This window comes from Eutrigla gurnardus (assembly GCF_963514095.1).
Source record: "Eutrigla gurnardus genome assembly, chromosome: 14".
NCBI classification, from domain to species: domain Eukaryota; kingdom Metazoa; phylum Chordata; class Actinopteri; order Perciformes; family Triglidae; genus Eutrigla; species Eutrigla gurnardus.
Window position 1 is genome coordinate 7,470,599 of NC_139937.1, and position 26,559 is coordinate 7,497,157.

Genomic DNA, 26,559 nt, shown 5'->3' on the forward strand with positions numbered 1-26,559 from the left:
GTGTAGAAGCACGTTTTTCATTCTTTTGAACCCACTTGTGTGAATTCTCGCACGCACGCACGCACGCACACACACACACACGCACACACACACACACACACACACACGCACACACACACACACACACACACACACACACACACACACACACACACACACACACACACACACACACACACACACACACACACACACACACACACACACACACACACACACACACACACACGTTTGAATCATTTGTCCATTCCAGAATAATAAAACCCATCAAACAGCTTACGAAGATTTAATGTACATTTATTCTTACCACGTGGAACATATAGTATAAAGATTTCATACTGAATAAATGATATTCATTGAGCCAAAAAACGGAAAGGGAGGAATTTACATGTTGTCTTAGCTACATAGTCTGAAATACAAATATGCAGAATCCATGACTGAAGAAAAATTGTCAAATGTGTACTTCATCTAGTTTATTTTTGTTGTACCAGGAGATAACAGGTTTGAGCCGTGTCTGCCGTACTACGGAACTGTGGAGAGACCAGAGGTGTGGGTCAAATCGGTGGGGACTCGCAGACCAAACTCACGTCGGCCTCAATCCCTCACCGATAACTAGTGTGAGAATAGTGACACAGACAGAGACAGACACAGAGAAAGGAAGTGTAATGTACAACATTATATATACACCACAGCAAAGCTGTATTTGAAGTTGAAAACCAGTCCTAAGAGGTGATTTCTTTTCATAAGGGTATTCATACAATCAAGGGATAAAGAGGAGGTAAGGGTGTTGTAGGTTCTTGATACTTTGGGGAAGAAAGCCATTTTCTGTTTAACACCAAACTAAAAATGACCTCAAAACTCTAGAAGAGCTGCATCTTCTGCTTCTGTGTGAAACGTGTGTGACAGAATGCTTACACTCAAGAGCAGTACGGTACAGAAAATGTCCTACAATCTACTGCACACTGCACAGGCCTCCCCGGTGAAGGTTTCTATTGACAGCACTTAGTCTACTGTCGGGCTGACTGGTGAAAATCCAACTACAGCAACTATAACCAGTAGGCCACTTGTCAGTCTGCTTCACCTCTGAACTTTAACCAGTTACAGACTCATTGTGCCCTCGAGGGGAGAGCTAGGGCACGCTGTGTCTCCCAAACTCACTGTAAACGAGACAGCAACTTTGGTTACAGTTTTTGTTTTTCAGCTATTTATTTATTGATTCATTTATTTATCTTTATTAAAAAGTACTTTTCCCCCCAAGTGCAGAACAGTCTCCCAACCGTGGTGCTCTGCTCTGTCGTCCAGTTGGCATTAATGTTGCAAGTAGTGTCACTTTGTGGGCATCTCTCCGGTTTGTAATCCACCACAGCTCTGTGATTACCCTCCTCAAGCAAGGACGGCCTGGAGAGGGCTCAGAAAATGGAGTCTGAAGGATTTTCATAAATTAAAGACAGTCACTTGAACTTTCTTGCCCTGTTACACACACACCAGGTTTCCAGGGAAGAGGGGATTGGGGATAAAACCCCCCAAAAGTGGAGCCATGGCTCCCTACAGCTGTCATGACTGGCCAATCAAAAAGAGTACATCACAGATAACATGAGAAACCAGCGAGTTCATTAGGGGAGATACTGAAAGGTCAAGGAGTCGGGACTCATGTAGTGTGAACTCTGAGTGGTTCTCCTCCACCTTGGCTAAGGCGTGCAGAGCCCGGGCGGCTCGCCGCATCATGTCCGGGCTTGTGGGCTCGAAGTGCATCCCCTGTAGGTGTAGTAGAGAGCTTTGGCTCTGCTGAAGCTGTGTGGCAGCCAAACTATCCTCCAGGAAGCCCAGCAAGTTACCCACGCTTCCTTTCTGAGTGGCGACCGATCTGGCTGCCACGGTATCACCCTGGGCCAGGTTGGCCAATAGGACCACAGCCATCTCCCTGCAGACCGCAACCTTCCTGTCTCCAATTAGCCGCACCAGGTTCCCGTATAGTTTCTCCAACCGACTGAATGGCGGAGTGGCCAAGATGAGGTCCACGTTGTTGTCTTGGATGCTTAGTTTGCTTAGCGTCTCCAGGACCAGTCTCTGAGGTGACAAAGCACTGTGGGGGCCAAGGGTGGGGAAGGGGTCCTGGGCCTCTGCTGATGGGCAGACAGCCCAGTGGAGAAGACCATCCAACAGAGGCAGGCAGATGCTCTCGGGGTAGATGGAGAGGTCCAGTTGGCCTGAGATGTTTGCCAAAGTAACCAGTGTGTTCTCCCTCAGGAGCTCCAAGCAGTCCCACCACCATTCATCCCTTTGGCCCATTCCCTCGTCTGAATCCTCATCTTTCTCGTAGGTGAGTGGAGCTTGTTTGCGCTCAGGGTGCCTGTGGTGGAGCAGGATCAGGCGTCCCAGTAGCAGCAGCAGCCCGGGATGTTTGGACATCTCGTGGTCATTGCCTGGCACAAAAGAGAGGCTGCGGACAATATTGGAGACACAAACGCAGCGACGAGCTAAAGAATCCTGCCAATTAGCCAGGGCGATGAGTGGCCCCTCATCTTTACTGTGAGGCTCATCCTCCAGGATGGTGCCAGTCGGCTTCGCCTGCTGGGTTAGAAGACTGTCAAAGGAAGGAATGGGTCTATCATTCTCCTCTTGACTTTGAGCAACTTTCTCAGCCGTCTCAGAATCTGTTTTTCTCTCCTCCTCACTGCTGACTGAGACTGCTGCTTTCTCTGAAGAGGTTGCTTCTTCATCCTGATTCTTCCTTTTCTCTTCCTCAGGTGGAAAACAATTTTCCAGTAAAACTTCTTCTGGGACTTGCCGCTTCAGCAGTTTTGAGGGCACAGAAATTCGTTCTCGTGGTTCCATAAAGTTTTTGCGTGGTTCAAAGTGAGTCTGGATGTGATCCGTCGAGTCTCCCCCTCCGGCACTCCAATGAAGTAACCCGCTGTTAAACTCTTGCAATTTACCGTGATTGTTGGACTGGCCTGTTGTAAATGGGTCTTTCTTACGTACCACCTTTAGGGGAAACTTGTCAAACTTGCTGGCCTGTTTGGGTCTCTCATTGGCGGCTAAGGATTGAGATGAGCCCGTCTGTTCGGATGAAGAACCCTTGCTCTTCCTCTCCTCATCTTCCTTCTTCTCATCTTGACCCCGAGACTGCGAGCACGGCTCTTGCTCTTCCTCCTCTTTCACATGAGCTGGCCCCTCCGTTTCTTGGTCCTCCTCCTCTTCTTCATCTCTTTCCTCTTGTTCCATGTCCTCAGCCCGCAGCTCCTCCTCTTCCGTGCTATCCCAGTCTTGTTTCAAGGCATCAGGATCAAGTAGTGTCCTCTGGCCAAGGTCTCCCACCTCATACTCCCGCAGAATGCCAAAGATTTCAATGAGGCAGCGTCGGAAATACTCAACCACCAACTCCAGTAAGCCAGGCAACTAAAGAAAGAACAGATAAAAGGAAATATTAGATATGATCACTATGCATAGTGTATCATTCTAAACCAGTATTAAGGGAACAGTGTTACGTCTCACCGTGTTGAGCTCAAAGGTGGAAATACTGTTGTCATCATACAGGAGAATGTTGATGGTATCCAAAGCCCACGTACTCTCAGCCAATAAACCAGACTTTAATGACATCATGACTCTCCAGGCCTCTGGGGTTCCTAAGAAGTGAAGACAAAAAAAATGGTCCCCTTTAAGCAACAACTTAGAAAAGTATGGCTGGACAGAGCAGCATTAGACAGTAAATAATAAATAATTTATATGTATGTAGTCATACCAATATCTTTCACGGTGAGTCTCCGACGTGGTTTCAGAATAGGATGGGACGCTTCTATGGAGCCGGGGGGAAAAGGCATGTCTCGCCTTATTAGAGGCGACTGCACCGGAGGGGGCACTATGTGAGATGCAGGCACCGGAGGGCCAGCCTTCTGCATCTTCATTACTCCGTGCATGTAGGGAGATTTACTAGGTGATGTCCTGCTGTCCATGGGGCGGGGCATGGAGGCCGGGCTGGACACCTGTGGAATGTGGTTCTGCACACCCTGAAGGGACTGGTAGCTGGACTGTACTGAACGAGGCATAGGTTGTCCAGGCCCTGCTGGACCATAAGGAGGCTGGCGCGGGCCCATCTGACTCCCCCACTGGCCATCATGGTTCATGCGCTGTTCTGATGACATCATCTCTTCTGAGCGGTTCATGCCAGGGTAACCGGGTCCCTGGGGTGGGCCCCCAGGGCCGCCCTGTCGGCTAGGGTAGTTCTGATAGTTCATGTCTCGTGGTCCTTGCCACATGGCTGCCTGAGGACCTTCGGGGCCTGTCTGCATCATCTGAGGGGGCATGTTGGGCTGAGCGTTGGGCCCTGTTGCTCCCGGCATACGTTCACGACCAAAAGGAAAGGGGAACTGATTGCCCGGACCATGTGGACGGCGATCAGATCCGGGGAAGGGCCCACTGCCGCTGTACTGATTGTACGACTCCTGCTGTCCTGAAGAGGGTGCAGGGGCACCTCCTTGCTGTTGCTGCTGCGGTGGCGGTGGTGGTGGTTGTTGTTGTCCACCATGGAAGGGCCCACTGTATTCCCCCTCATGACGTTTTGATGGAGGATAACCCCCTTCCACAGGACGCTTGTAACTCTATACATCAAAAAGGTACACAGAGAGAGTATTATTTCATGCCATTTCAGCAGGAATGTAAGAATGAAGCTTCCTGCTCCAAGTTAAATCCAATACATGACTTAAGCTGAGCAAAAGAGAAAAGGATATACTAAATTAATAAAGTGCATTTAGCATAGTGATAGTTGGTGTATCGCAGGTGGATCAATATATACCTGTTGTTGTGGGTACATTCCAGGCTGCTGATTTGGGTAGGAGCCTGTAGGGGGCGTTCCCTGTCCAGGATACTGATTACCATAGGAATCATGCCTGTAAACACATGCCTCATCAGTTTGATCATGAAAATATTATGCATCTCTAAATCGCTGGATAAAGACATAGCCCACATACGGTCATACACGGTCAACATTATAGCTGCTTATATTGATCAATTTCTGATCGAAATACATCCAGGGTGTCTTTTTGTTTACAGCTTAACGCGCTGTATCTGTCACAATTGTACTAATAAGATTCTTTTTTTTTTTTTTTATCAATCTATAAAAGCATTATTAAATATAAAGGCCAAATGTAAATGCTGAATATAAATGGCCAAATACATGGCGCACAGGCAATCTAAGTACTTTAAATAAGATATGGAGAAAATATTTTACCTGTGCAATAAAATTTAAATTAATTCATGTTATTCTGTCACGGTAATGAATATCAAATTAATGTTATATTGTGTATAACGATATTGTACCCCAGGAGGAAAAGGTTGTCTTGTAACGACACTAAAGAAGTGAACTGAAAGCATTATGCTTTTTTTTTTTAACGAAGAATGATCCGTTTCCATTGAGAGTAGCTTCAAACCCAAGGAGCTTGGCAAATAAAGTCCTATTTGAACTAACCGTGGCTGCTGTGGTGGGAAGCGATTTGGCGAATACATCCCTGTGTCGGCGTTGGCAGGTATCATAGGGTTTGGCTGAGGAGCACCGGATCCCATGTTGCCTTCTGGGCCCATTCCTTGCTCCGATCTGGGAAAACCAGAACAATACACAAGGCATGTTTTTGCATATTTTACAAACAGACAGACAAATTATGCTATAACTAAAAAAAAAAAAAACAAGAAAAAACAGGAAAAACTAATTTCAATGATTCATTATCAGCTACTAGCCAAAATCCGTTGGCTAAAACCAGTAGGCAATCAGTTTGCAACTCATCATTTCTGTAAGCTCAACTTCAGTGCACAAACCTTCTATCACAAAGACGACATCGGTTTCCTCATATCAGTGAGCATTACATTAAACATTACAAATGTAAATGAATAATAAATGAATTAATTTAAATTTAAAAAAAGGATTTAAATATGATGAATAGCTCACTGGATAAGGCAGGGATGCAGCCTCATCTTTTCAAAAATCTGACTGAATTCAGAGATTGTAATATGGTTCTGGTTTCCACAACAAAACCATGTCAATTCCTAAAAGTTCAATGTCCCCATGCATTTCTTGAAAGTCAATCAAAAAATAGAGAAATTCAGGCTTAGAGAGACTTTTCCTGACCTGCATAGGAACATTAGTTGTGACCATAAAATAGCTTATAGGTTATAATCAACAGTGTTCAATGACCTTGAAAATGCCATCTTCTATTCAATGACTCCTACCTCCTGTCATAGCCTGGTCCATAGGGGTACTGTGGCCTGGGGCCCATTGGCATAGTGCCCATGGCCCCAGGCGGTCCTCTGTTGAATGGAGGTTGCTGTGGCTGCTGTGGGGGCTGCTGCTGCTGCTGCTGCTGTGGCGGCGGTTGCTGCTGCTGTTGTTCAGCCACCCCGCTGTTAGGACCTTGGGTAGCAGGTAGGAAGTGCTCCCCAACTGGAAAAGCATTCAGAATTTAAGGCCATTAAGAAGTGATTAACTGAACGGGTAATTAAGGAAGTATTTCAGTTTCTAGGATGACATAGGATTCCATTCAACTTACTGAATACATATTCCACCCACCTTTACGCATGTTACCAAAGGGGTCCTTGTTGGGTTCATAGGGACCCATGCGCCCTTGCATGTCTGGTGTGTTCATGCCAGATTGATAGGCAGAGTTGGGCGTCATGTTCTTCCTGGGGAAAGCAGGGTCACTTCCTTCAGAGAAGGGGTCCTGTAGGTTAACACTGCTCCTAGAAAGAAGCAGGGATGAGGGGGGGGGATCAGGAGAGAAGTGGGAGAGAAAGAAGAAAAGGCGGAAAGAAATTAGTTTCTCTAATCAAAACGCCTTTTAGATGCCAGAATCAAATGGCAAAACCAGTGGCATTTAATGAGTCACCTGGACCCTGGTGGCATGGGGGGCATCTGGGTATGAGGAGTGGAGGCTGGGGTGGGAGGTTTTAGGTCCCCACCCTCAGCCATGGAGCTGCTGGTGGACTGGGGTGTCTGAGGACCCTGCAGAGAGCCTGACCCAGCTGTGGAGCAGAGCGACGCTTCAGATTGAAATGAGAGGAGCAGACAGACACGGTACTTGATATTAATGACACAAAAAACACAGAAAGATATGCATGTTTGTTGATTTCAAAGTGCGTGGATGTGGATTACTGAAAATGAGTATGGCTCTCACCTGGAGACGGTGGCTGGACCTTAGCAGCTAGGTTCTTTTTGTTGTCTGTAAAAATCTCAGGAGGAGGGTCTTCACCACGCTCGATTTTGCACTCAAAGGCGTATAGACACTGGATGTACTGTTTCTTCAGAGAACTGGCAGCACTGCTGGATGTACCCACATTCAAGGATGTGGCCAGATCACGCCATTTCTTATTCTTACTCACCTGGGAGACACACAAATAAAAAATATGTAGAATAACGTTTACAATAGGGGCCAAGCAATAAAGGAACTCCAGGATTTATTGTTGTTTATAAATGCCATATGAACCTGTGCCATGCTTCCAATCTCTTTGACTGACATATACAGCCGGAAGAGGTCGAGGGGTTTGCGTCCTACGGCGGGCAGGTTGGTCAAGGACATGGCTTTCTCTTCCATGAAGGCCAAATATCGGTCCACCCACATCTTCCTTTCCGGCTCTGGTCCTAACTCGTACAAACGTGTTATCTTTTCATTTGTTGTGGTGGAGGAGTTGGACTTCTGCATTGTGCGAGAGGAGAAAAACACATTTCTGAGGGTGTTCAGATTTACAAATATGCTGTTATTACTACAAGCAGTCTGCGGGTTACCTTAGATTTGGGCTCTGGCTTGGGCGGTGCAGTCCCCTCTACTTTGTTATTCATCTTATTGATCACCTCTGGACTCGGGGCCATACCTAGACACGACGATGGGGATTGGAATTAGCTGTGAAATGGCCATGTTAAAAAGAGTGGTGTTAATCTCTGTACAACTTACCACTTGAGTTATTGGCCATGTTTGGCCCCATCGTATAAGGTGATCCACCTTGTGCGTTCATCATTCCAGGCATGTTGTTCATGGGCGGTCCATAAGGTGGGCCGGAGCCCATCATGCCTGGAGACATGTTGGGGTAACCGGGCATCCTGGATGGAGGAGAAAACACATGAGCATCTAGTATTCATAACAAAGTCGTATGTCAAGTAATTGTGGCGCAGGCATCAATTATTTAAGCTTAAGAAAAGTCAAACGGAGGTCTTGTGTGAGGTAAATAACGGCAGGTTCACACTGGACGAGGAAGCGCCAAGAAATGCCACAATCTTCGGCGACGTGATGCCTGCATTCTTTCAGCACGTATGTAAATATGCAACCAGCTCGTGATCTTCAGCGCTAGTTTGTGAATCTGGTAAGTCACTATTATTTCTGATATAAATTATCTTGTTCTGATCATTGATAATATATATATGCATCCAACGCTTCATGTCTCCCTCTCTCCTGGAGTTTCAATTCCCCCGATTCCCCTCCAACATGATTAACTTTCAAAATCCATCCGCCGTATTTATTAGAAATAGCTCGCATGATGAATGTCATAGTGAATCACTTCCGAGTCCAGTGTGAACCCGGTGTATGGCTTTGCTTTTGAGGAGGCATAATTAACCAACCTGTTGTGCATTGAGTTGGTGGCAGGATGCTGCATGGCAGTGGGGTCCTGGGGCTTCCTGTTCATGCCTGGAGGAGGACACATTCCTGAGCCTACCTGGGGTGGCATGTTGCCCATGTTAGGAGGCATGTTAGGTGGCATGTTAGGAGGCATGTTAGGAGGCATGTTAGGAGGCATGTTTGGACCCATGTTGGGGCCCATATTTGGACCCATATTGGGGCCATAGGGACGTGCCCCCATTTGATTAGGAGGCATCCTTCCTGGGGGAATGCCAGCATATGGCGGCCCCCCACCCTGTCCTGCCATGGAGTTCATTGGACCTATGCCTGGCCCAGAGTAGTTTGCGTTGGGCATGTTGCCATAGCCAGGTTGCCGGGGATAACCTATGGATGACATTAGAAGAAAAAATACTTGGGTAAAACAATCACTTGGCTGCTGTGACCGTTTACTGGCCTGATAAAACTAACTGCAAGATCCAGAAGTGTATTTGTGTTCAACATTAACATTAGATTGTTTTAGGTATGAAAGAGCCTTCTCCTCAGGGGCTGTTTAAGGCAGACTTCTGCCCTACAGTGTATTAGCAGAAAGAGCTATGCACCCTGAGCAACAAGCCTTCGTCATAGTCTCAGCTCTACTGACAGGAGGCTCTGCTACGTCAGCTGACTCTCTGCTTCACAGCTATAAATAGCTGCAACAGAGTGAGAGGGAGGGACGAATGATAGCATGGTATTCCTATGAGGCAGGGAAGACATATTCCATAGGTTTGTCTAATGGGAAATGCACAAGAGATCATTTACAATCCGTTTGTGAAGTTAAGTGAAACAGCTTAAGAAACCAAAACTTAAAAACAGCCTTACAAATGCCACCTCTAGAACCCATTTCACTGTTAGTCCTTTCACAACCTCAAAACAGAATTTCCAAACTAAATAAAGCTCCCTCTGCAAGTAAAACTCTGACAGAGACTATGTGCACACACCTTGGGGGCCATATTGTCCTCCCTGTTGTCCATAGCCACCCATGGAATTGTTCTGCTGATATGGGCCCATCGCAGGATGAATCTGTCCCCCCGAGGACTGGCGTGGCGACAGTGCAGAGGCTGACTGGGGGGAGCCGTACGCAGCGGGCATCTGAGGGTTTCTCTGCATAAACCCTGGAAGACAACAAGACAAGACTCAGATGCTACGGCAAACACTCTTTATGTGTTAATCGATATCAAAACTTAGCATTTTTTGACTGCAGCCTACCTCTGTCCTGGGCCATAGGAGACTGGCTCATTGCAGGGTGCAGACTCCCATCTGACTGCACACTTGATGGCCTCGGAGGCATCTGGGTCACTAAATAATAATATTCAAGTTAAGTTAGTGTGAGCAGAAAAATGTACAATTTAAGTGCTGAGTTTCATGCCACTGAGGTTATGTTCCTACACACTTATTCGGATTGGGACAAAAGGCTGATTTCCATTCTTAAACAATTTACAAAAATGAAACCAGAATATGTTTTGCTCAAGAATTAGAGTTAGAGTATTCTAAAATGTATTTAAAAAGAAATATATTTTAAAAGTAACCATCAATTTTGTGCGTGGACAAAAACACTTCTGTCCAACATTAAACCACATCACAATTTCAACTCTTTACAAGACACCATTTGAGAAATGTCAGTGTTCTGATCCAACTTTTATCAAACAAGTATTTTGTCAACCTCCCACCATCTAGAAACTGTATGTAATTTCTGAACCCTGCCGGAACCTTTGGCTCAGTCCTGTCGAGAGCAGAAATGCTACAACTCTGCCACTGATCATACATCTCATTTCAGTATGTATGCGAGAGATCGGCCCACCTGGCATGTTGGCGGGCGACAGCGGTCCTGTGCGGGGTGTGCTGGCACCAGCAGGGGAGCCAGCTGGAGAAGGTGAAGGCCCTCGTATGCCTGGCAGGTGGGGAGACGTATGAGGAGAGAAGGGTGACTGAGCCTGGTTGCTCTGCTCACCCTGGCTGCTCGACACACCTGACGTGCTCACGCCAGGACTCAGGGCTCCCTCTGTACCTGTGGGCAGGTCATCGATGGACCCTGACAGGTCCTGAAAACATGTACAGGAGGAGAGAAGCAGTCAACTAACATGGTATATTCAAAAAGAAATAAATAAAATGTTCAGACCACAGAAGATTCAGCTCTTGTGCATTTAGGACACACTGTGTGCCTTACAGCTTAAGCATACATTTTTATGTACTGTAATGTTTATTTTGTACACTGGCTGTAGTTTTAGCGAGTTGCAATTCCATCTCTGTTTGACTACAAGTGGTGCACATACAAATACTACACAGAGACCCAGAGGCCTTTGTCCTAATTTATCTTTTTCAAAGAAAAAAAAATATGAGTGTGCATTAGTGCCAGGGGTTGTCATGGATACGAAGGATAGTAGGATGCGAGCTGATTCAGCATGTAGCAGCAGTCTTGCCATGTAATTTCAATACACAAACAAACAAACTCTCTTGTATTTATCTTAGTATACCCATTTACACAGCACCTTTTCCGTACAGCTGTCTCTCAACAACCACTCGCGCCCAGCATCACACAAAGTCTGGAAGGATCGAAGGACGCAAAGCACAAAAGCCACAACATAAACACGCAGCAAAATTAAAGCTTTTAAAACAGAAATATCACACATTCAAAAGGGGAATTGTAAACGCAATTAGCAAGTATTCAAATGAAAATGGCCTGACTTCTGTGTAATAAAACACAAATACTACTAGACACAAATAGAAAATAGCTACCTTACATGAGGGTGGGAAGCAAAAACAGTTTGAAAACAAGCAACTGACCGGAAGGCTGGAGGGGCGGCCTTGACTGTCCTCTGGGCCAGACTTAGGTTGAGTGGATGGAGGGGCGCTGGACTGAAATGAGTCATGGGATACCTCCTAAAAGACATCAGAATGCACAATGAAATATACTGCGAGAGTTAAAGGAAAGCTTTTATGCGAACACACATTAAGGAGAACGATGATGATCCCAGACTGAGGGTAGTACCGGCTGTTGTGGAGGAGGAAAGCGCTGATAAGGTGGCTGTTGTGCTTGCTGCTGCTGCTGCTGCTGCTGCTGCTGCTGTTGAGGGTTCTGTGGGTAAGCTGCAGGTTGGCCCTGTGGGTGTTGGCTGTGTCCTGCTGGCTGCTGTGGAGGCTGAGACTGTGGCTGCTGTTGCTGTTGCTGCGAGGGGGGCTGCTGTGGCCCCTGTGTGGATCCTGGGTAGTTGGACTGGCCCTGTGATCCAGGGGGTTCCTGGGAACTTGGCTGCGGCGGGGCCTGACTTGGAGGACCCTGCTGCTGGGCGTAGAGAGACTGGCCAGATTGCGGGGCTGAGGATTGGGAATAGGGGGGCTGTGACTGTGGGGGCCCTTGGGATGAGCCTGGCAGTGGCCCCTGGGACTGTGGGGGCATGTGGGGCTGCTGATAGGGCTGTCCTCCCTGGGTGTGTGGGGCAGAAGTTGGCGGAGGGTGGGTTTGCCCTGGGTAAGGTGTCTGGCCACCCGGTTGTCCTGGTGTGGGCTGGGAGTAGGGGGTTTGCTGCTGGCTTGGATGGGGAGCCTGTCCAGGCTGGCCATAATATGGTGCCTGGCCCTGAGAGCCATAGCCTCCTGGTCCCTGCTGTCCATAAGACCCCATCTACAAAGAATACACAAAAAACAACGACTTGAAAACACAACCTAAAAATCACTGATCTGGATTCAGGTAAGACACTGAGGACTTATTTCCATATGAGATGAATCATGTGAAATACCTGTGGACCATATGGCATGCTACCCATGCTTCCAGGGGTACGTCCTTGCATTCCCACTGGGAATCGCTGAGGACCTGGAGGGCCATAACCCTGCCCAGGGTAACCTGGCCCCTGTTGCGGACCTGTGGGAGGCCCCTGCTGCGACGGCTGACTGTATGGACTGCCTCCTCCATAGGGTTGGCCTCTCATTTTCCCCATCGGGTCCATAGGACCAGGTGGCTGGACATGGTAAGAACATGAGAAGTTAAGTGAAGTCAACAACCAAATGGTGAAGGAGAAGTCTAAACATCAAGCGATACAGCTTACTTTGAGACCTGCTCATTTATATACACATGAACTAGGCTATTACAGTGTGTCCATAAAATACTTGGCTGCAGTGTGTATCTTTTGCAATAGTAAGTGTAAAACAAACTTCACTGATTAAGGAAATGCGTTTTTCCCCCACCTTATTTCCCACGGTCATTACCCTGATTTTTTTTCACCTCACATTGCCATAGTTTCGGAAGTCAACTGAGCTATATATATCTACTTTCGAATGGAGGGCACTCTGCCCAATCTTAAACATATCCCAGCTGTGCTCCTGTTTTGAGCCTGGTCCAAGTAGCTTTTTTTTCCCCCCCAGAGAAGGCAGTTTGGCTCTGAATGAATGACACCAGACATGAAAGAAGTACTTTCACAACAGCAGGAGTGTGAAAAATGAACAGGAGTGTACTCTGTCTATAAGCCAGCAGTTAGTATAAACATTGGTTCTCGAGTAAAATCTAGGTACTACTAAATCCATGTCGTCAACTTAGTGCTGCGCCATGCTAGTGCCTTACATTTAGGATCAAATTATCCTCACCTACACCACTGAATGATTGCAAATTTAAAAAAGATAATTTCAACAAAAGAACATCTACTCGAAAGCTGAAAGCATCCCCTCACACTACGTCAGGTGAATTCCCATTTGTGCACTTCGCCAAGAAGAGCGTCCTCAGCCTAACAGCTGCCCCACAAATAGCATGCAAAATGCCTTACGTGACATTTTGCAGATCCAAGATAATAAAGTAAAATAAATAAGAGCAGCACATGGCTAATCTGCATAAGACAGAGAGGAAACTCCCTTGGCCAGTGAGAGATGGTGGACTGCCTTCTGATTGGCTTGGGGAGCATTGGGGGGAATTCTTTGCAGTCACACAGTCAAACTTGTGTGGCATGCCAGACAGAGCAGCAGCAGAAGCCACACACACACACACACACACTTTTGCTACTATCAAACAAGTTATATGGAACAAAGATGTCTATCAATCTATGATTTGTTTATCTAGGGAACATCAAAGATGACAAATAAGGTGGTATGTAAATCAAAAACAAGGAGGCTGCAACTATACATGCTGATAATATGAACAGCAGACTTCATCTTAAGTTGGAAACCTTTGATGACTGTAGTAATGCAGTCGGTTTTGATATAAACAAGACACTGCCCATCATATAAGACGATGCGGAATGTGGTTGGTATGACTGCAGTGCATACACGTTACATCAACTTTTATTTGTTATTCTGGGAATATTTGCCAAATGATAAAAAATTAAAATCAAACAAGCCACATTCGTGTTTCGTCTAAAAGTGAGAAGTGGAGCAGAGAAGAGGAGTGGGGAAAAACAGCAACACCTATGGTGAACCCTGCCATGAAATAATGCCCTGTGTTCTTATCAGCAAACTGTTGCCTTTGCATCACATGTAATTAGAAATGGCCATGAGCAGCAGATGAGGAGCCAATCAGATCTCAGCTCGCATGTCAACCAAAGACCAACTATCTCCTGGCTTTGACAGCAGGATTTTACCTCCACAATTCAAATCCCAGAGCAAACTGCGATCTGCAGGCTGCAGTCACTCACTCACACGGCTGAACTGGCTGTTCACGGGCAGCGTGCATGCGAACACTTTTCCAGCACACGGGGGGAAATACTCATTTCATTTATATATGATGCAATGTGATTATTCATTTACTCCCCATGCGTCACACAGGACATTTAAGTGATTTCAAACGAACCCACATTATAGCCATTTAAGCTAACGGCTGGTTCCGCGTGCAACATTCCTTACGTCGAAGCCACAAAATTACCGCTTCTAGGGCAGGAAAACGGTATAAACGTGACTGAGCGACTACCACAAACAAATATATGTGAACACGTTTCCCTTTACATACCTGTGTAGTATAAACACAATAAAATACAGGATATATTCTAAATTCGGATAATATAGCGCGTAAAGAAGCTATCGCGGAAAAACGAGCCGTTGCTCTTCGGCGAGTGTTTTTCGCCCGTTTTCAAAGTCGGGCCTTCTCGGCTCCGCGAACGTCCTTACATCGTTTCAACTTATATCTCGTTCGAGCAGCAGTATTTTGCGACTACACACGTCTATCGAGATGTATACATAACAATAATTATTTAACGGGCTGGTGTAAAGGAGGAAAAAAACAGACACGAGAGGCAGCCATTTTAGAGTCTTTGCGAACTAGTAGCAGACAATGGCTGGCCTGCAACGTTGAGAACTAGCTAGGAGGAGGGAAGGAGACGTGCTAAACACTCACACAGTGTTCCTGTAATAATGTGACTTTACCTGGTTTCTAACTAGCGGCTGCCCGGCACTGCCCGGGCTCATAGGCGACGGGTGATGGCTTCTTTGTTGCCAACCCGGATTGCTCCCTCCGTACAGACCGCTACTGCCCATGTCTGCTGGTCCCTTACTAGCGCCTTCTTGGCTACTGTAGTCGTTAGACGGGTAGTTTGGATAAGCCCGCGTCGAGCTGGGGGAGGTTAGCAGCTTGTTGAGTGTCGGTGTGGACGTAGGCTGAGGGTTTCCAATGTTATATCTCTGGTTACTGTAAGATCCGGCCATCGCCGTGGGTCCTCCCGCTGGTGGCTGCTGCTTAACGTTAGCTGGCTGCCCCCCAGCTGTCGGCGCCTGGGTACTGCGAGGGGAGTTCATGGCGTACGCTTGGCCGGGATAAGGAGTCCTGTTCGGGAACGGGTTGTAATTGTTAAAGTGGTGGTTGGAAAAGCCATGCTCGTGTGAGTTGGGATGATACGGGTCCATCATGTTGCTCGACTGCACGACCGGACCCGCAGCTGCCATGCCAGGGCTTTGTTGTCCGCCATGTTGATGAAAAGGGGCCCGACCGTAGTGCTGACTGTATCCGTACGAAGGTGGAGGAAACGCGGTGCCGTGGTGATGCACCAACCCGGGATGGTTGTTTCCCTCCGGTCCAACAGAGTCATTCTGGTTATTATTGTTAGCCCTGGGCGGGTTCCCATTCCCGTTCTTCATCTCAGGTTCCCCTCCTCCCCCTGCATTTCCACCGTCGGCCCCGTCCTGCAGATCCCCCCGGCCCGGCGAGCCGCTGTCCAAGCCCGGCTGCTTTTTGTCTGACTGCTTCTCCCCCGGTATCGACTCCTCCTTGGGGTCTCGATCGGGCTTTTTGAGCTCGGAAGGCGGACTAGTGTTAAGAGTGGCGGCGCTGGCGACCTGAGCGGCCATGATATACCCCCCCACCACCTCTCTCTCCCTCTCTCGGCGAGTCAGTCACAATCAAAAGCTAGCATTGAATATAAATAATTGTTTATAACCATTCATCCTTGTGCCGATTCATTCCCACCCCTTACACCGGACCGAATCCGGCCGCCATCCCGGTTCCGTAAATGGGTTAGAAATATGGTGGACGCTCCATACAATGCGTAAAAAAGCGACAGAAATTGTTGTGGGAGTTGTGTTACTGAGTCCGGGTAGAGGCAGGGAGCGAACCCAACCAACACGAGGCTCCGCTACATACAGCCATTTTACTGAGCCGCACAGGCTGCTGCAAAACACGGACCGCATCCGCTCCGATGCGGACGGGACTTTTTCCCCCTCTCTTCTCTCTCCTCTCCCTCTTACAACCACATTGTCTTTATCCCTCACAGGTGGAATATTTTCTCCACATGAAGGCTCGAGTGTTGACACAACACACTATATTGCCAACATGAGAACCGTATGCTAAACCAAGCAACATCACAACAACAACAAACAATATGTATTCACATGACTACTAGTGGTACTAATAAGTGGTTAGTGCCGATGGGTAACTCATTAATTCATGAAATATAGAATTGTTCTATTGCATGTGTGTTTGCACAGGTGTGGATACCAACAGCTGGAAGTGTACAGAGCTACAATTCACACACACACACACACACACACACTGCAAGATGGGTATTAAATGGAACGAGCTCATTTAGCCACACACACATGCACGCAGTTCTAAGTCGTACTGGGGAGGGGGGGGGGGGCTAATAGTCATATCTATAAATATATTCAGCTCAGAAATCCGCCTTCATACACTTCCCACCAGTGTTTCTGAGTGGTATTTAGGCAAGCAAGGGCAACATACACGCACGCGCACACACACAGGTTTTTCCAGAGTAGAAGGAGGAAGCCTTGCAGCAAATGAGACTACCAATGCACATTCCCTCTTATTCCCTCCCCTGCCTGCTCCGCTCTGCTCTCCTCTACCACCCCCTCTCCTCTCCTCTGTCTGTCTCTCACTCCAGCAGAAACACTCCTCTGCTGAGTGTGGGGGGATGGGTGCACACAGGCTCCAGCTCTCGCTCTCTCCCCCTCCCTCCCTCTCGCTCACCCTACTAACATTGAACTATGCCGTACAGGGAAGAAGAAGAAGAAAAAAACCCAGACCTTATCTACCAGACAGAGGATGTATGAACAGTTTCAAAGTCTCCCAACAACTAGAAAAATTGAGCAGTTGCCCCCCTTTCTCTATTCAGTCAAATGAAGCAGACATTTTTTTTGGCATCCACAAAACGCGCAGGGCGTGTGCACAGAATTGAGCAGTAATGAAAAGTGCGCGCGCGTAAGGCCGGAGGGGGGAAGTTTGTATTTAAGAAGAGTACAAACGCAAATCCGCGTTAAGGTGTTATGAGGCGTTTAATGGTTCGATTTGGTATCGACTCAAATTCAGATTTGGGGTGTATTTCTTTGCTCACTCTCGACAAGACAGTCTCTCTTTTGCACACTCTCTCTCTCGCGCGCGCGCACATGCACGCACACACGTCCACCTCTAGTGATCTCGTACGGGAAGGAGAAAAAAAGCAGGAAGTACCAGCGAGAAGGCATACTTGATCACATGTACAAACATTGGAACACAATTTAACATTCTGCGTGACACACCCCCCTAATGCACGGAGCTACTTTTGCAGGCACATATTCCACGCATCACACCGCACAGGGTTAATGTGTCGGCGCGAGCTCGCAAAGTGGATCACACTTTTATTTTAGACCGCTTACAACGATGCGTGATGAGTGCGGGCGCTCTCACAGAGCCTCGTGTTTCGTGTGCGTGCAATGAGGGTTGTCTAGACTGTTGGGTTTTAATGTGGTTCACAATGCGGATGGGGAGTTTTGAACTTGGAATTCACGGTAATAGACAGAGTACAACAGGAGCAGCAAGGGAAAGTAGTTCCATGTAAACATTTTAATAAAACAATTGTTTTAGTTGCTTTTAGAAAGACAGAGGGTCTTCCATCCCAGGGACCAGACACAGGGCCAGTTGTGCAGAAACAGATTTAATGTAGCTTCCTCTCCCCGCCTGACTTAATTTTTCTGCTTTGGCTGCTGGCAAAAGCTGGGGCAGACTTTTGTGGATCCGGGAGGAAGATTTGCAAGCTCATGCGCCATCTGCTGGACAAAAGATTTGCCTTACATAGTCATGACTACTTCTGGTGTGTTGGCGACGTCTTTCATTAACCTAAGCTATGTTTAAAAAAAAAAACATGCTTCATGGACATTATGCAGTTATGTTGTTGCCAAGTATCCCATGATTTCTTTAGATTTATTTGATCTTACCCATTTGTACAGAACAGAAAGAGCTGCAAATGTTGCGTCATTCAGTAAAAATAAAAAAATAACACCAGTATCTGTAATATACAAAGCAGTGCAGTGTTTGGTATTACAGTTGTTCAGACACCCATATAGTGCTCACATCTTAGAAATCAAATTGTTTGGTTCTGCTAGTATTTGACCTATGGAGAAGAACAATTTGTTCTATAAACATAAAATATGTATTTGTCATGTTAACATTTACCTATCCACTGCACGCACACACTCAAATTGCGATTGCTGAAGCCCTTCTGATTGTCGAGTTCCATTATATTCTACTGCATATCAAGGGTAACACACTGTCTGTTCTGTATCTTTCTGTCAGATATCCTCCTCACTAATATATGCGTGGCAGGAGAGTACGCACGAGGAAAGTCTAAATCCTCTGTACAATCTTTGCAATACTTCTCCAATTCTAAAACACACCAAATAGCGAACTCTCTTTCCTGACTTCATTTATGCAATGGCGATCTAAAATAAGACGAAATGAGTTTCAACATTAATCTTTTTATTTTCAGTTAATTTGTTGGCGTATAGGGGGCCACAGTGCTTGTAATGACAGCAGCCACTTCTTTGTTTCAGAATGAATGTGACGATTATGCTCACACACAGAAATGGAACTGTTAACGTAAACATCAAAAACAAAACCTTAATAGGCCATTTACATTTCATACATTTTTAAGAAAAGTTACAGCCATTAATTGAAGATTTCCTTGCGAAGAATATGAAAAATAACACAGCTCTCGGTGATTACTGAAGAGTCTTACTGTGATTTTTATGAAGTGTGGTGCAACCTTGAAGCATCTACAGCACCCTATCTCTCCCCTGTTTTTGTAGAGAGGCTCAGAATTCAGGCCAAGTCAGCCGAATGTTGCCAAGACTCCCCTTGGTATACTGTTGCTAAAAGGCAACCCGTTTCTTCCTTTTTTATTTTGTTTTTTTAATTTATAGATCCATCGTTTCCTCCTCCACAGTCATTCCACTGGCTTCAACATACCGCTCTTGCACTCCAAGAGTACTGGATTACTGCTAAGGAAAACACATCAACAACAAACACATTGGAAAATATAAATTGTAAGAATCTGGTTACTTTTAGCATAATTCATGCAAAGTCATTATTAACACCGAACAGTATGTTCTCACCAACCTACCAACTTCCATAAACATTAAGGCTTGATTTTAAACTAGATGAGTCACAGTGAGTCACCATAGTGATTGGGAAAGGATACGAGTCAAACTGGAAGTCTGCCCCCACAGCAGCTGACATCATGGCCTGCAGATTCCTCTCCTCCAGGTCTCCAAAGCAGTAACCATTGGCTTTGTCCACTACTCGCAAGACCTGAATCATGCTCTCTTTGTCCTGGAGACATAGAAGGAAACCATTTGCGGGGGTTTCTCTAGAGGAGTTCACTGAAACTAAACATTGGCAAAACATTTGTTGAAAAACTGACTGAAACCTTGACGACGTGCTGCTTAAAGGCAACTGTATTTTATGGTTTCTGAAAACTTAGTATAAAATATATAAAGTATATAATCATGTCACGTGTCAGATTTGACTCGTTTCATATGTCCTGAACCCTCTTGGATATGTGGCAGTGCTGTCTGTTCAGCCTTGGATTATGTTTATCAAGGTTTAAGCATTTGGAGATAAGCTGCACATGCGTACAGAGCCATAAGATCCCAAACTTCCTCCGATACTCAGAGTTGAGCATCTTGTCCTTCTCAAGGTCAAAAGTGTTGAGTTTTCACCCCCTTTTAATATTGCTGTGTTAAAATACCATGGGTAACCACGGTAACCAGTGATCGCTTATTTTAGAAAACACAGAGATGCATCAAGGCTGCATTTTCACTGTGATGGAAAGAAGAGTGCCAACCTCCCATTTGTATAAATGACTAGTCCCATATGCAGTAATGGCACAGCGGTCTAGACTCCTGTCCCTGGGCTCACACACAGGATCCTATCAGTCTCCATGAAGAAATAATGCCAGGGAATGAATACAGTGTGCAGACAGCATTATCCCTTTTCCCAAATCGATCTGCAAAAACTTTTTAGCCAGTGCTCAATTTCAAATGCTAAAAATGATTTATGATTTACTTGTTGTCTTGGTGTCATGCGTGATTTTTAGAAAAGCCATTTTGGCATAGGTGACTTCATGATAGAGTTTAGAACAACAAAGCAAAAATATATAGCAAAAATATAATGAAGTATTATTATTATTATTATTATTACACTGTTCACGCTACCTCTCTTAGTGGCCTTGCTGTTGTCTTAATAGGTAAAAGTGAATTTCTCTGGTAAAAGAAAAGCATGATGTTTCAGTCAGATATTCTGTGCCACACACAGAAAGTGAGCCTTCAAGGCCATGTTTGATATAGCTGCTCAGGCTACGTTCAGCTGTGTGTTTGGACTCAGCACAAAGCATGCTTGACATTTGGGAGTCACTGTGCAGTAACATTTTTTTTTTTTAAAGTCAGCTTTGTGTGTAGCCGAGTGCAATTGCTCTGTGTTAAACTGCCATTACAATATAGCCAAAAAGCCTGACATAACTTAGGTACAGCATATAACCTTTATGATTCACTTTTCATCAGTTCAATTAATTTCAATTTAGAAGGTTAGTGACAGCTATGTACAACGGGCCTCTTTATTAGCTTGAGCCACCTAATTCATTTTTGAAGCTAGAGATTCCCAGTGATTAGCCTTTTAATTTACTCAAGCATATTTCAGTGGAATTACAACAATACTAGCTCCCATTGGCTAGCATGTACCAGCAGCTGTATAAAATATATTGAGCCTGAGGGTCATTCTTTGAAAAGTATAACAATTGTTCAAAACCAACAAACAGGGATACCTGCACATTGAGGGGCACAAACGAGACGAGGCTGTAATCTTGTATGACCTCTGCCAACTTCTGGTTTAGGTGGTGGAATTTTTTAAAGAAGGGGTCTGCAGCCAGGTGATCGAGAAGATAGGTCAGGTCCATGACCTCTGTGTAGAAGTCGAGGTTGAAGGCTGTGTAAGAATACAAACAGGGAGGTAGATTAAATAACAAGCAAACTCACATAAAAAAGACTATGTTGTTTAGTTTAAGGTGAAGCCAGCAGCCATGTACATACCCAGTTTACCATACTGCTCAATCAAGTCCATCTTGGAGAGGATGTTGACGTGGGGAAGCTCCACATGCAGCATGGTGGAGAGGGAGGTACACAGCACCGAGATGAACTTGGCTGGGTCAGCGCAGTAGTGAGAGTCCACAAGGTGCACCGCTGTCAGCTTAAAGAAGTGAGAGAACGTGTGGGAGACTCATAAGATCTATTATTAATATTCTGTTAATATTATGCATAAATGATGACTGCAAATGTAAAGCAACTCATGGCTCGAGGGACATAACATCCCCACTCCCCGAAATGTTTTAAAAGCTCACCCTGAAATTCCACTTGGCCAGGTTTGAGAATATGTTCTTGACTGAACTCTGGTGGGTGTAGAGCTCCACTTGTCCAGGACAGTCGAATAAGAAGTAACAGTCACTGTGCTCTCTCAGCTTGTTCTCCAGCCAGTCCAGGTTTGCTTCAACATACTCCATGCAGTAGAGGAGCCCACCGTTGGGCCCGAGCTTCAAGTTCTCCATCACATCGTCCAGAGTGACCAGCTCCGAGATATCTACCGCGCAGGTGTACGGCAGCCCTTCGTTGGCGGGGTCCATGTTCACCACAACCACCTTGCGTCCGAGGCGAGTGAGGAATTCCTGCATTCCCCGACAGTAAGTGGTTTTCCCTGAGCCTGGGGGTCCAATGACCACCTGGCCGAAGCGCAGGGAGGGTGGTACTCCCGTCTGTCCGGACATGGTTTCGGTGCCACGGGGGCTGGAGAGGTACAGATGGGACCAGGATGTCAGAGGGGCCACATGTGTGATGTCCTATGCAAGGTATGAGCGTGCAGGTTGTTAGCTGGTGGGTCACATCGGTCAGTGTTTTAGCACGTTAGAAGTAAAGAGTTTACTGTTAGCCTGAAAGCAAAACATCAATACTTAGGCAGGTGTAGATAACTATATGAAGGATAAATACTCTCAGGTTCGCTAAATAAAAGTTTGTTGGACCGTAGAGAAGACTAGCTAACGTAAGCTACATTTTCTGTTACAACATTGTGAACGTTTATTGGTAAATGTAATAAGTATTGATGAACAATTACCGTCTGCCGCCGTTATGTTTGCATGCGTACGACGGTTACTAGCTAACTGGCTAAGCTACTCTAAAGTACATCCGGGTTACGCTACCGGGATATCAAAATAAAAGCAATATTTTTGTTTGATAAGGGGCCCTAGAATACTGCGATAGTATTTAATGTTGTTTCAATCCTGACGTTTCATCATTAATACATTCCACACAGTTCAAAACAAATGTAACGCATTAACACTGGACGTGTTTGTGTCATAGATACATAATACACATAATCATATAAAGAGACAAAGTCAGCACACGTGGAATTTAATGTTTGAAAAATGTTTTAATAACAGTTACATAAATAGGTGAGTAAAAAAATAAACTTTATAATTTAATTGAAGTCATCGTCGCTGTGGTCCAATGGTGCCACCTGGCTGCCAGCCTCCGTACTTCATACTAGTGTTTGGTTGACGTCTCAGCAAGGTGTCTCCTCCATCGATGTTCTTGGGTTTGTCATACATTGTAGTTATATGAAAATCTGTCCTGGCCTTTTTTACATTATGTAAGGCCAATTTCTCTCCATGATATCTGCAGAGAAGAAATACAATAGCATCAGGAGAGCACTAAAACAGGATCTACTCACTAGCATACCAAAACAGGCAGTTGGATTATGTGGATTTTGTTTTTGTGTTCATACGCACCCAAAGCCTCTTTTACATTTGGGGTTTTGCCCATCACTCTCAAGGGCATCGTGAATACCAATTTGACTGTGTCCCAACCCTTCACCATCTTTCCAGCCCTGCTTTTCCATCAGACGACGGCCAAAGCCCTAAAAAGAAAAGAACATTGTAAAATTGCTCATATAGTCTATGGTAGAAAATATGGAGTCGGATTCAAGACTCCCAACTTACTTTTGTAAACCTCTCAAAGCTGCCAATTGTCTGAGAGTGTCCAGATCTATCTTCAAGACCCTCCCTCAGCCTTTTTTCATACCGCATTCGGACATAGTCACGGGCATCCATATCACCTCCATCTATGAAAAGAAGTGATATATTGATATAAACAAAATAGTGAACCTGAAGAGATAATTCAGTTTGGTTTCGTCAGTCAAAGTCAACACAAATGTAAAATAAACTTGAGATACCTTTATCATAGTAAACACTCATGTCAACATCCCAGTCATCTGTCGTTTGTTCGTCAAAATCTATAAAAAAAAGAGACATAAATGTAATTGATATTTCATCGCACAAATTCATTTAATTAAAATTGCAATAGTGATAAATATAAATCATATAAATGTGCTTTGAATCAAATGTGAATTCTATATACTTATATTTATACTATATACTACTTGAATATAAATTGTAAATCAACTTTATTGAGCAGTTAGGGGGTAAAGGTAAGTATGGAAAATTGCATGATAGTTTCTGTTGCATACCTCCTTCTTCCTCTTGCCAGTACTGGGCGTCGGTATAAAACACCAGGCCCGAGCCGCCCTTTTCCCACTTCAACTCAATCTCTTCTTCAAACAGCCTCTCTTTGCTTCGCTCCTGGCTCGTTACATCATCATGCAAAGCCTCATGGCGCTCCCATTCCTCACAGCAGTCATCATCCTACAACCAACAAGATAAATCATTTTTCAAACCACAATGAAGGGTTGACGACGACATTTCAGCCATACCTGTACCACAGCCTACAGATGCTATAAATAACAGTGCATTTATCTTTGACATACAATAAAAAAATATGAATGGATTGAAACCCACATCATCTGCATTTGATTGAACATCCTCCTCCTCTTCCCTCTGTGGCTCATCAGCCTCTGTTGTGTGATCTCTGTGATCAGCTGGCTGCTTCTTTCCTGAGGGTGGAGCAGCCAAGGTGCCTGGTCCTGTTATTTCATGACCAGCAGCTGTTAATACGGTCTCCTCTGTGGCTGGAAGTGTCCAAGTGTCCCGATAATGGAAAGGTACATTGCCATAACGGCGGTTGGAACTGGTCTTGGGGAAAGTGAGGCCCAACTTCCGGATGAGGCGCGGAGGCAGTCGGCAGGACTGGATGAGCTGTAGGAACACTTTCACAGGTGTGCCCACGTTTCCATTCTGCATCAGAGCTGGTGGATTCAGCTCAGGTAACCCTTTGAGGTCAGCCTCTGTGAAACGCTCTGTTAAGGACACCCGGAAGCGCTGCTCGTACTTGGATTTATAGGGAAAGGACCCATCATCTGAAAGAATGAGGGGAAAAAAAGATGTACAAACAGCAATAAAACTTGATAGGTGATTAAACAAGCAAAGAGAACACATTTCCAGTAATAACCCGTGAAAACGCAATGATACAGATGACATTATAAACTCACTCTTAATCCAATTGAACGGTTTCCATTTAGATGAAGCCATCTTTAAAATTAGTCGATTAATTACGCCTGGGCGATATTTCAATTTGATAATGTATGATACATTATCAATGGCATTGCAATGAAATTAAATCATATTCATATTAAAATCTCACAGGAAAACCTGAATTGATAGGAATTATATGGGTATTCCAACTTTCTCTGTATTTGTGTGCATGTAAACAGTTACCGTGTGGTTATTTCATACACTGTTAATTTAGTAAATTACCAATATATTGTTCCAGATATGGTAGAACTGTAACTCTCATAATTCATTTTCTAGTCACTCCTCAAAGAAAATAACCTTTAGTGGATATCAAATCGGCGGAGTGCGCCTTTAATGTGGAACCACAGAAATATGTAAAAAGGTGAGCAGTGGTCTCTTCGTGGTCTCTGTCCACGTTAGGTCGATAAACAGTTCCAGATAAACAGACGGTCATATTCCACAAGCACACGTCGGTGTTCACTAACCTTGGTCATGTGAAACTTTTACTCTTTTAATAACACAACGTCTAGACAGCCAGTTCCCCTTCGAGTTGATCCAGTGATTCCCTGTATACATCTTCACGAATCTGTCAGCATCTTTGGCGTTAAGTGAGGCGATACAACAGCACGTCTTCGCCGCCTGCTTCTTCCCGGAGCCGTTTTCTGTTACTTGGTCAGACTCCGGACCTTCGCCCTCTTTACCGGCGCCGCACACGGTGTTTTCGGACACCTCGGGCTCCCGGAGAACTTCGGGTCGATGTCGGTAGTGAAAACACTGAAAACCACCACTTTCTATAAACTGACTGAAATAATTCCTGAGGTCCGCGGAGCGAAAAGCAACGGGAATGTTGTTAATTGCCAAATACACCGGGGCAACGGCTTCAGAGTCCGCCATGATTGTTTTCTTTCTTTACCCGTACAGCAACCGTCAGCGGAAGTTCGGAACGACTTTCAGCAATGACGTCATTTCCGCTTCCTGAGAAGTTGGAAAAGGGGCACTATATTCTTTATATTCTATATTACATTATTATATTTGTATGTATGACCAAGTCACTTTTATTTCAAACACACACATCGTTTTATATATATATATAAAGATATAGATAGATAGATAGATAGATAGATAGATAGATAGATAGATAGATAGATAGATAGATAGATAGATAGATAGATAGATAGATAGATAGATAGATAGATAGATAGATAGATTATGTCTCAATGCTTAAAGATATTTTGTGGATTATTAGTTTACCATAGTTTCTCAAAACTATCAAACTGTCTGTCTAATTGCTACTGAATTCCCTAGATATCCAATAAATTATGTTGAGATGAAAACAGAGTTGTCGTTCCCCTTCCAGTGATAATTGAGATTACATCAGTGGCGTAAGACTGAACATTTCTCTGACGAGGAATCAGAAAATAGGAGATCCTTTTAGAGCCATTTATACGATAGATCCCTCTCAACCAACTCCTGGAGCAAAACATCACTAATGATCTGCAGCCTTGATCAGATTCAAAGTTAAATTGTTTAAAGGAGAAATGAAACTCAAATTATGAGCGAAAGACACAGCATTCAGACTCTGTTTTTAAATTCACACGTCTATTTATGATTTAGGTGACAGGGCTGCACAGCTGGCAATCAAAATGGTATGTCTTTTCAGAAACATATTTAAATCTTTAACAACCTCTTTCAGAGAGAACCAAGAGATGCATTCAATCAGAGTTCATTAACCCAAAGCTTAGTTT

The 26,559-nt window shown here is 45.0% G+C and overlaps 3 protein-coding genes across 5 annotated transcripts; all 3 read right to left on the reverse strand.

Moving 5' to 3' along the window:
- Window positions 1–281: 281 nt before the first annotated feature.
- On the reverse strand, window positions 282–16,187 carry arid1aa (AT-rich interaction domain 1Aa). 2 transcript variants are annotated; one of them, XM_084027297.1, is made up of 20 exons: window positions 14,970–16,187; window positions 12,368–12,586; window positions 11,620–12,252; window positions 11,415–11,510; window positions 10,432–10,672; window positions 9,840–9,929; window positions 9,572–9,745; window positions 8,597–8,978; window positions 7,935–8,080; window positions 7,769–7,854; window positions 7,470–7,679; window positions 7,161–7,365; window positions 6,873–7,026; window positions 6,557–6,720; window positions 6,220–6,430; window positions 5,465–5,590; window positions 4,793–4,886; window positions 3,743–4,598; window positions 3,496–3,626; window positions 282–3,399 (listed from the first exon to the last, which is right to left on the reverse strand). In XM_084027297.1, exons 1-20 carry the CDS (start codon window positions 15,885–15,887, stop codon window positions 1,555–1,557), a joined length of 6,981 nt encoding a protein of 2,326 aa, XP_083883423.1. In that variant the 5' UTR covers window positions 15,888–16,187; the 3' UTR covers window positions 282–1,554. The 2 variants fall into 2 exon arrangements, with proteins under 2 accessions (XP_083883423.1, XP_083883422.1); XM_084027296.1 differs by having other exon boundaries at window positions 6,557–6,726.
- Window positions 16,188–18,768: 2,581 nt separating this feature from the next.
- Window positions 18,769–22,538, reverse strand: gpn2 (GPN-loop GTPase 2). 2 transcript variants are annotated; one of them, XM_084026896.1, is made up of 6 exons: window positions 22,465–22,538; window positions 21,701–22,192; window positions 21,393–21,549; window positions 21,128–21,288; window positions 19,508–19,638; window positions 18,769–19,296 (listed from the first exon to the last, which is right to left on the reverse strand). In XM_084026896.1, exons 2-6 carry the CDS (start codon window positions 22,118–22,120, stop codon window positions 19,224–19,226), a joined length of 942 nt encoding a protein of 313 aa, XP_083883022.1. In that variant the 5' UTR covers window positions 22,121–22,192; window positions 22,465–22,538; the 3' UTR covers window positions 18,769–19,223. The 2 variants fall into 2 exon arrangements, with proteins under 2 accessions (XP_083883022.1, XP_083883023.1); XM_084026897.1 differs by having other exon boundaries at window positions 21,701–22,139; window positions 22,465–22,536.
- A 232-nt stretch (window positions 22,539–22,770) lies between these two features.
- gpatch3 (G patch domain containing 3) lies at window positions 22,771–25,722 on the reverse strand. The gene is made up of 7 exons (XM_084026582.1): window positions 25,300–25,722; window positions 24,203–24,660; window positions 23,875–24,049; window positions 23,581–23,640; window positions 23,348–23,469; window positions 23,138–23,265; window positions 22,771–23,024 (listed from the first exon to the last, which is right to left on the reverse strand). The coding sequence occupies exons 1-7, from the start codon at window positions 25,706–25,708 to the stop codon at window positions 22,838–22,840; spliced, it is 1,539 nt and encodes a 512-aa protein (XP_083882708.1). The 5' UTR covers window positions 25,709–25,722; the 3' UTR covers window positions 22,771–22,837.
- Window positions 25,723–26,559: the final 837 nt, after the last annotated feature.

Excerpts from the sequence above, each read along its gene's own strand:
- arid1aa (XM_084027296.1), bottom strand. The coding sequence starts at position 15,887 with ATGGCCGCTCAGGTCGCCAGCGCCGCCACTCTTAACACTAGTCCGCCT. Across the intron at positions 6,727-6,872 it reads CCCATGCCACCAGGGTCCAG|GAGCAGTGTTAACCTACAGG; the intron begins GTGACTCATTAA and ends GCTTCTTTCTAG. Across the intron at positions 3,627-3,742 it reads ACTCACCGTGAAAGATATTG|GAACCCCAGAGGCCTGGAGA; the intron begins GTATGACTACAT and ends TTCACTTCTTAG.
- gpn2 (XM_084026896.1), bottom strand. The coding sequence starts at position 22,120 with ATGTCCGGACAGACGGGAGTACCACCCTCCCTGCGCTTCGGCCAGGTG. Across the intron at positions 21,550-21,700 it reads TGGCCAAGTGGAATTTCAGG|CTGACAGCGGTGCACCTTGT; the intron begins GTGAGCTTTTAA and ends CACTTCTTTAAG. Across the intron at positions 19,297-19,507 it reads GCAGACTTCCAGTTTGACTC|TACTCTTGGAGTGCAAGAGC; the intron begins GTATCCTTTCCC and ends GCAGTAATCCAG.
- gpatch3 (XM_084026582.1), bottom strand. The coding sequence starts at position 25,708 with ATGGCGGACTCTGAAGCCGTTGCCCCGGTGTATTTGGCAATTAACAAC. Across the intron at positions 23,266-23,347 it reads GCTTTGAGAGGTTTACAAAA|GGCTTTGGCCGTCGTCTGAT; the intron begins GTAAGTTGGGAG and ends TTTTCTTTTTAG. Across the intron at positions 23,025-23,137 it reads AAATGTAAAAGAGGCTTTGG|ATATCATGGAGAGAAATTGG; the intron begins GTGCGTATGAAC and ends TCTTCTCTGCAG.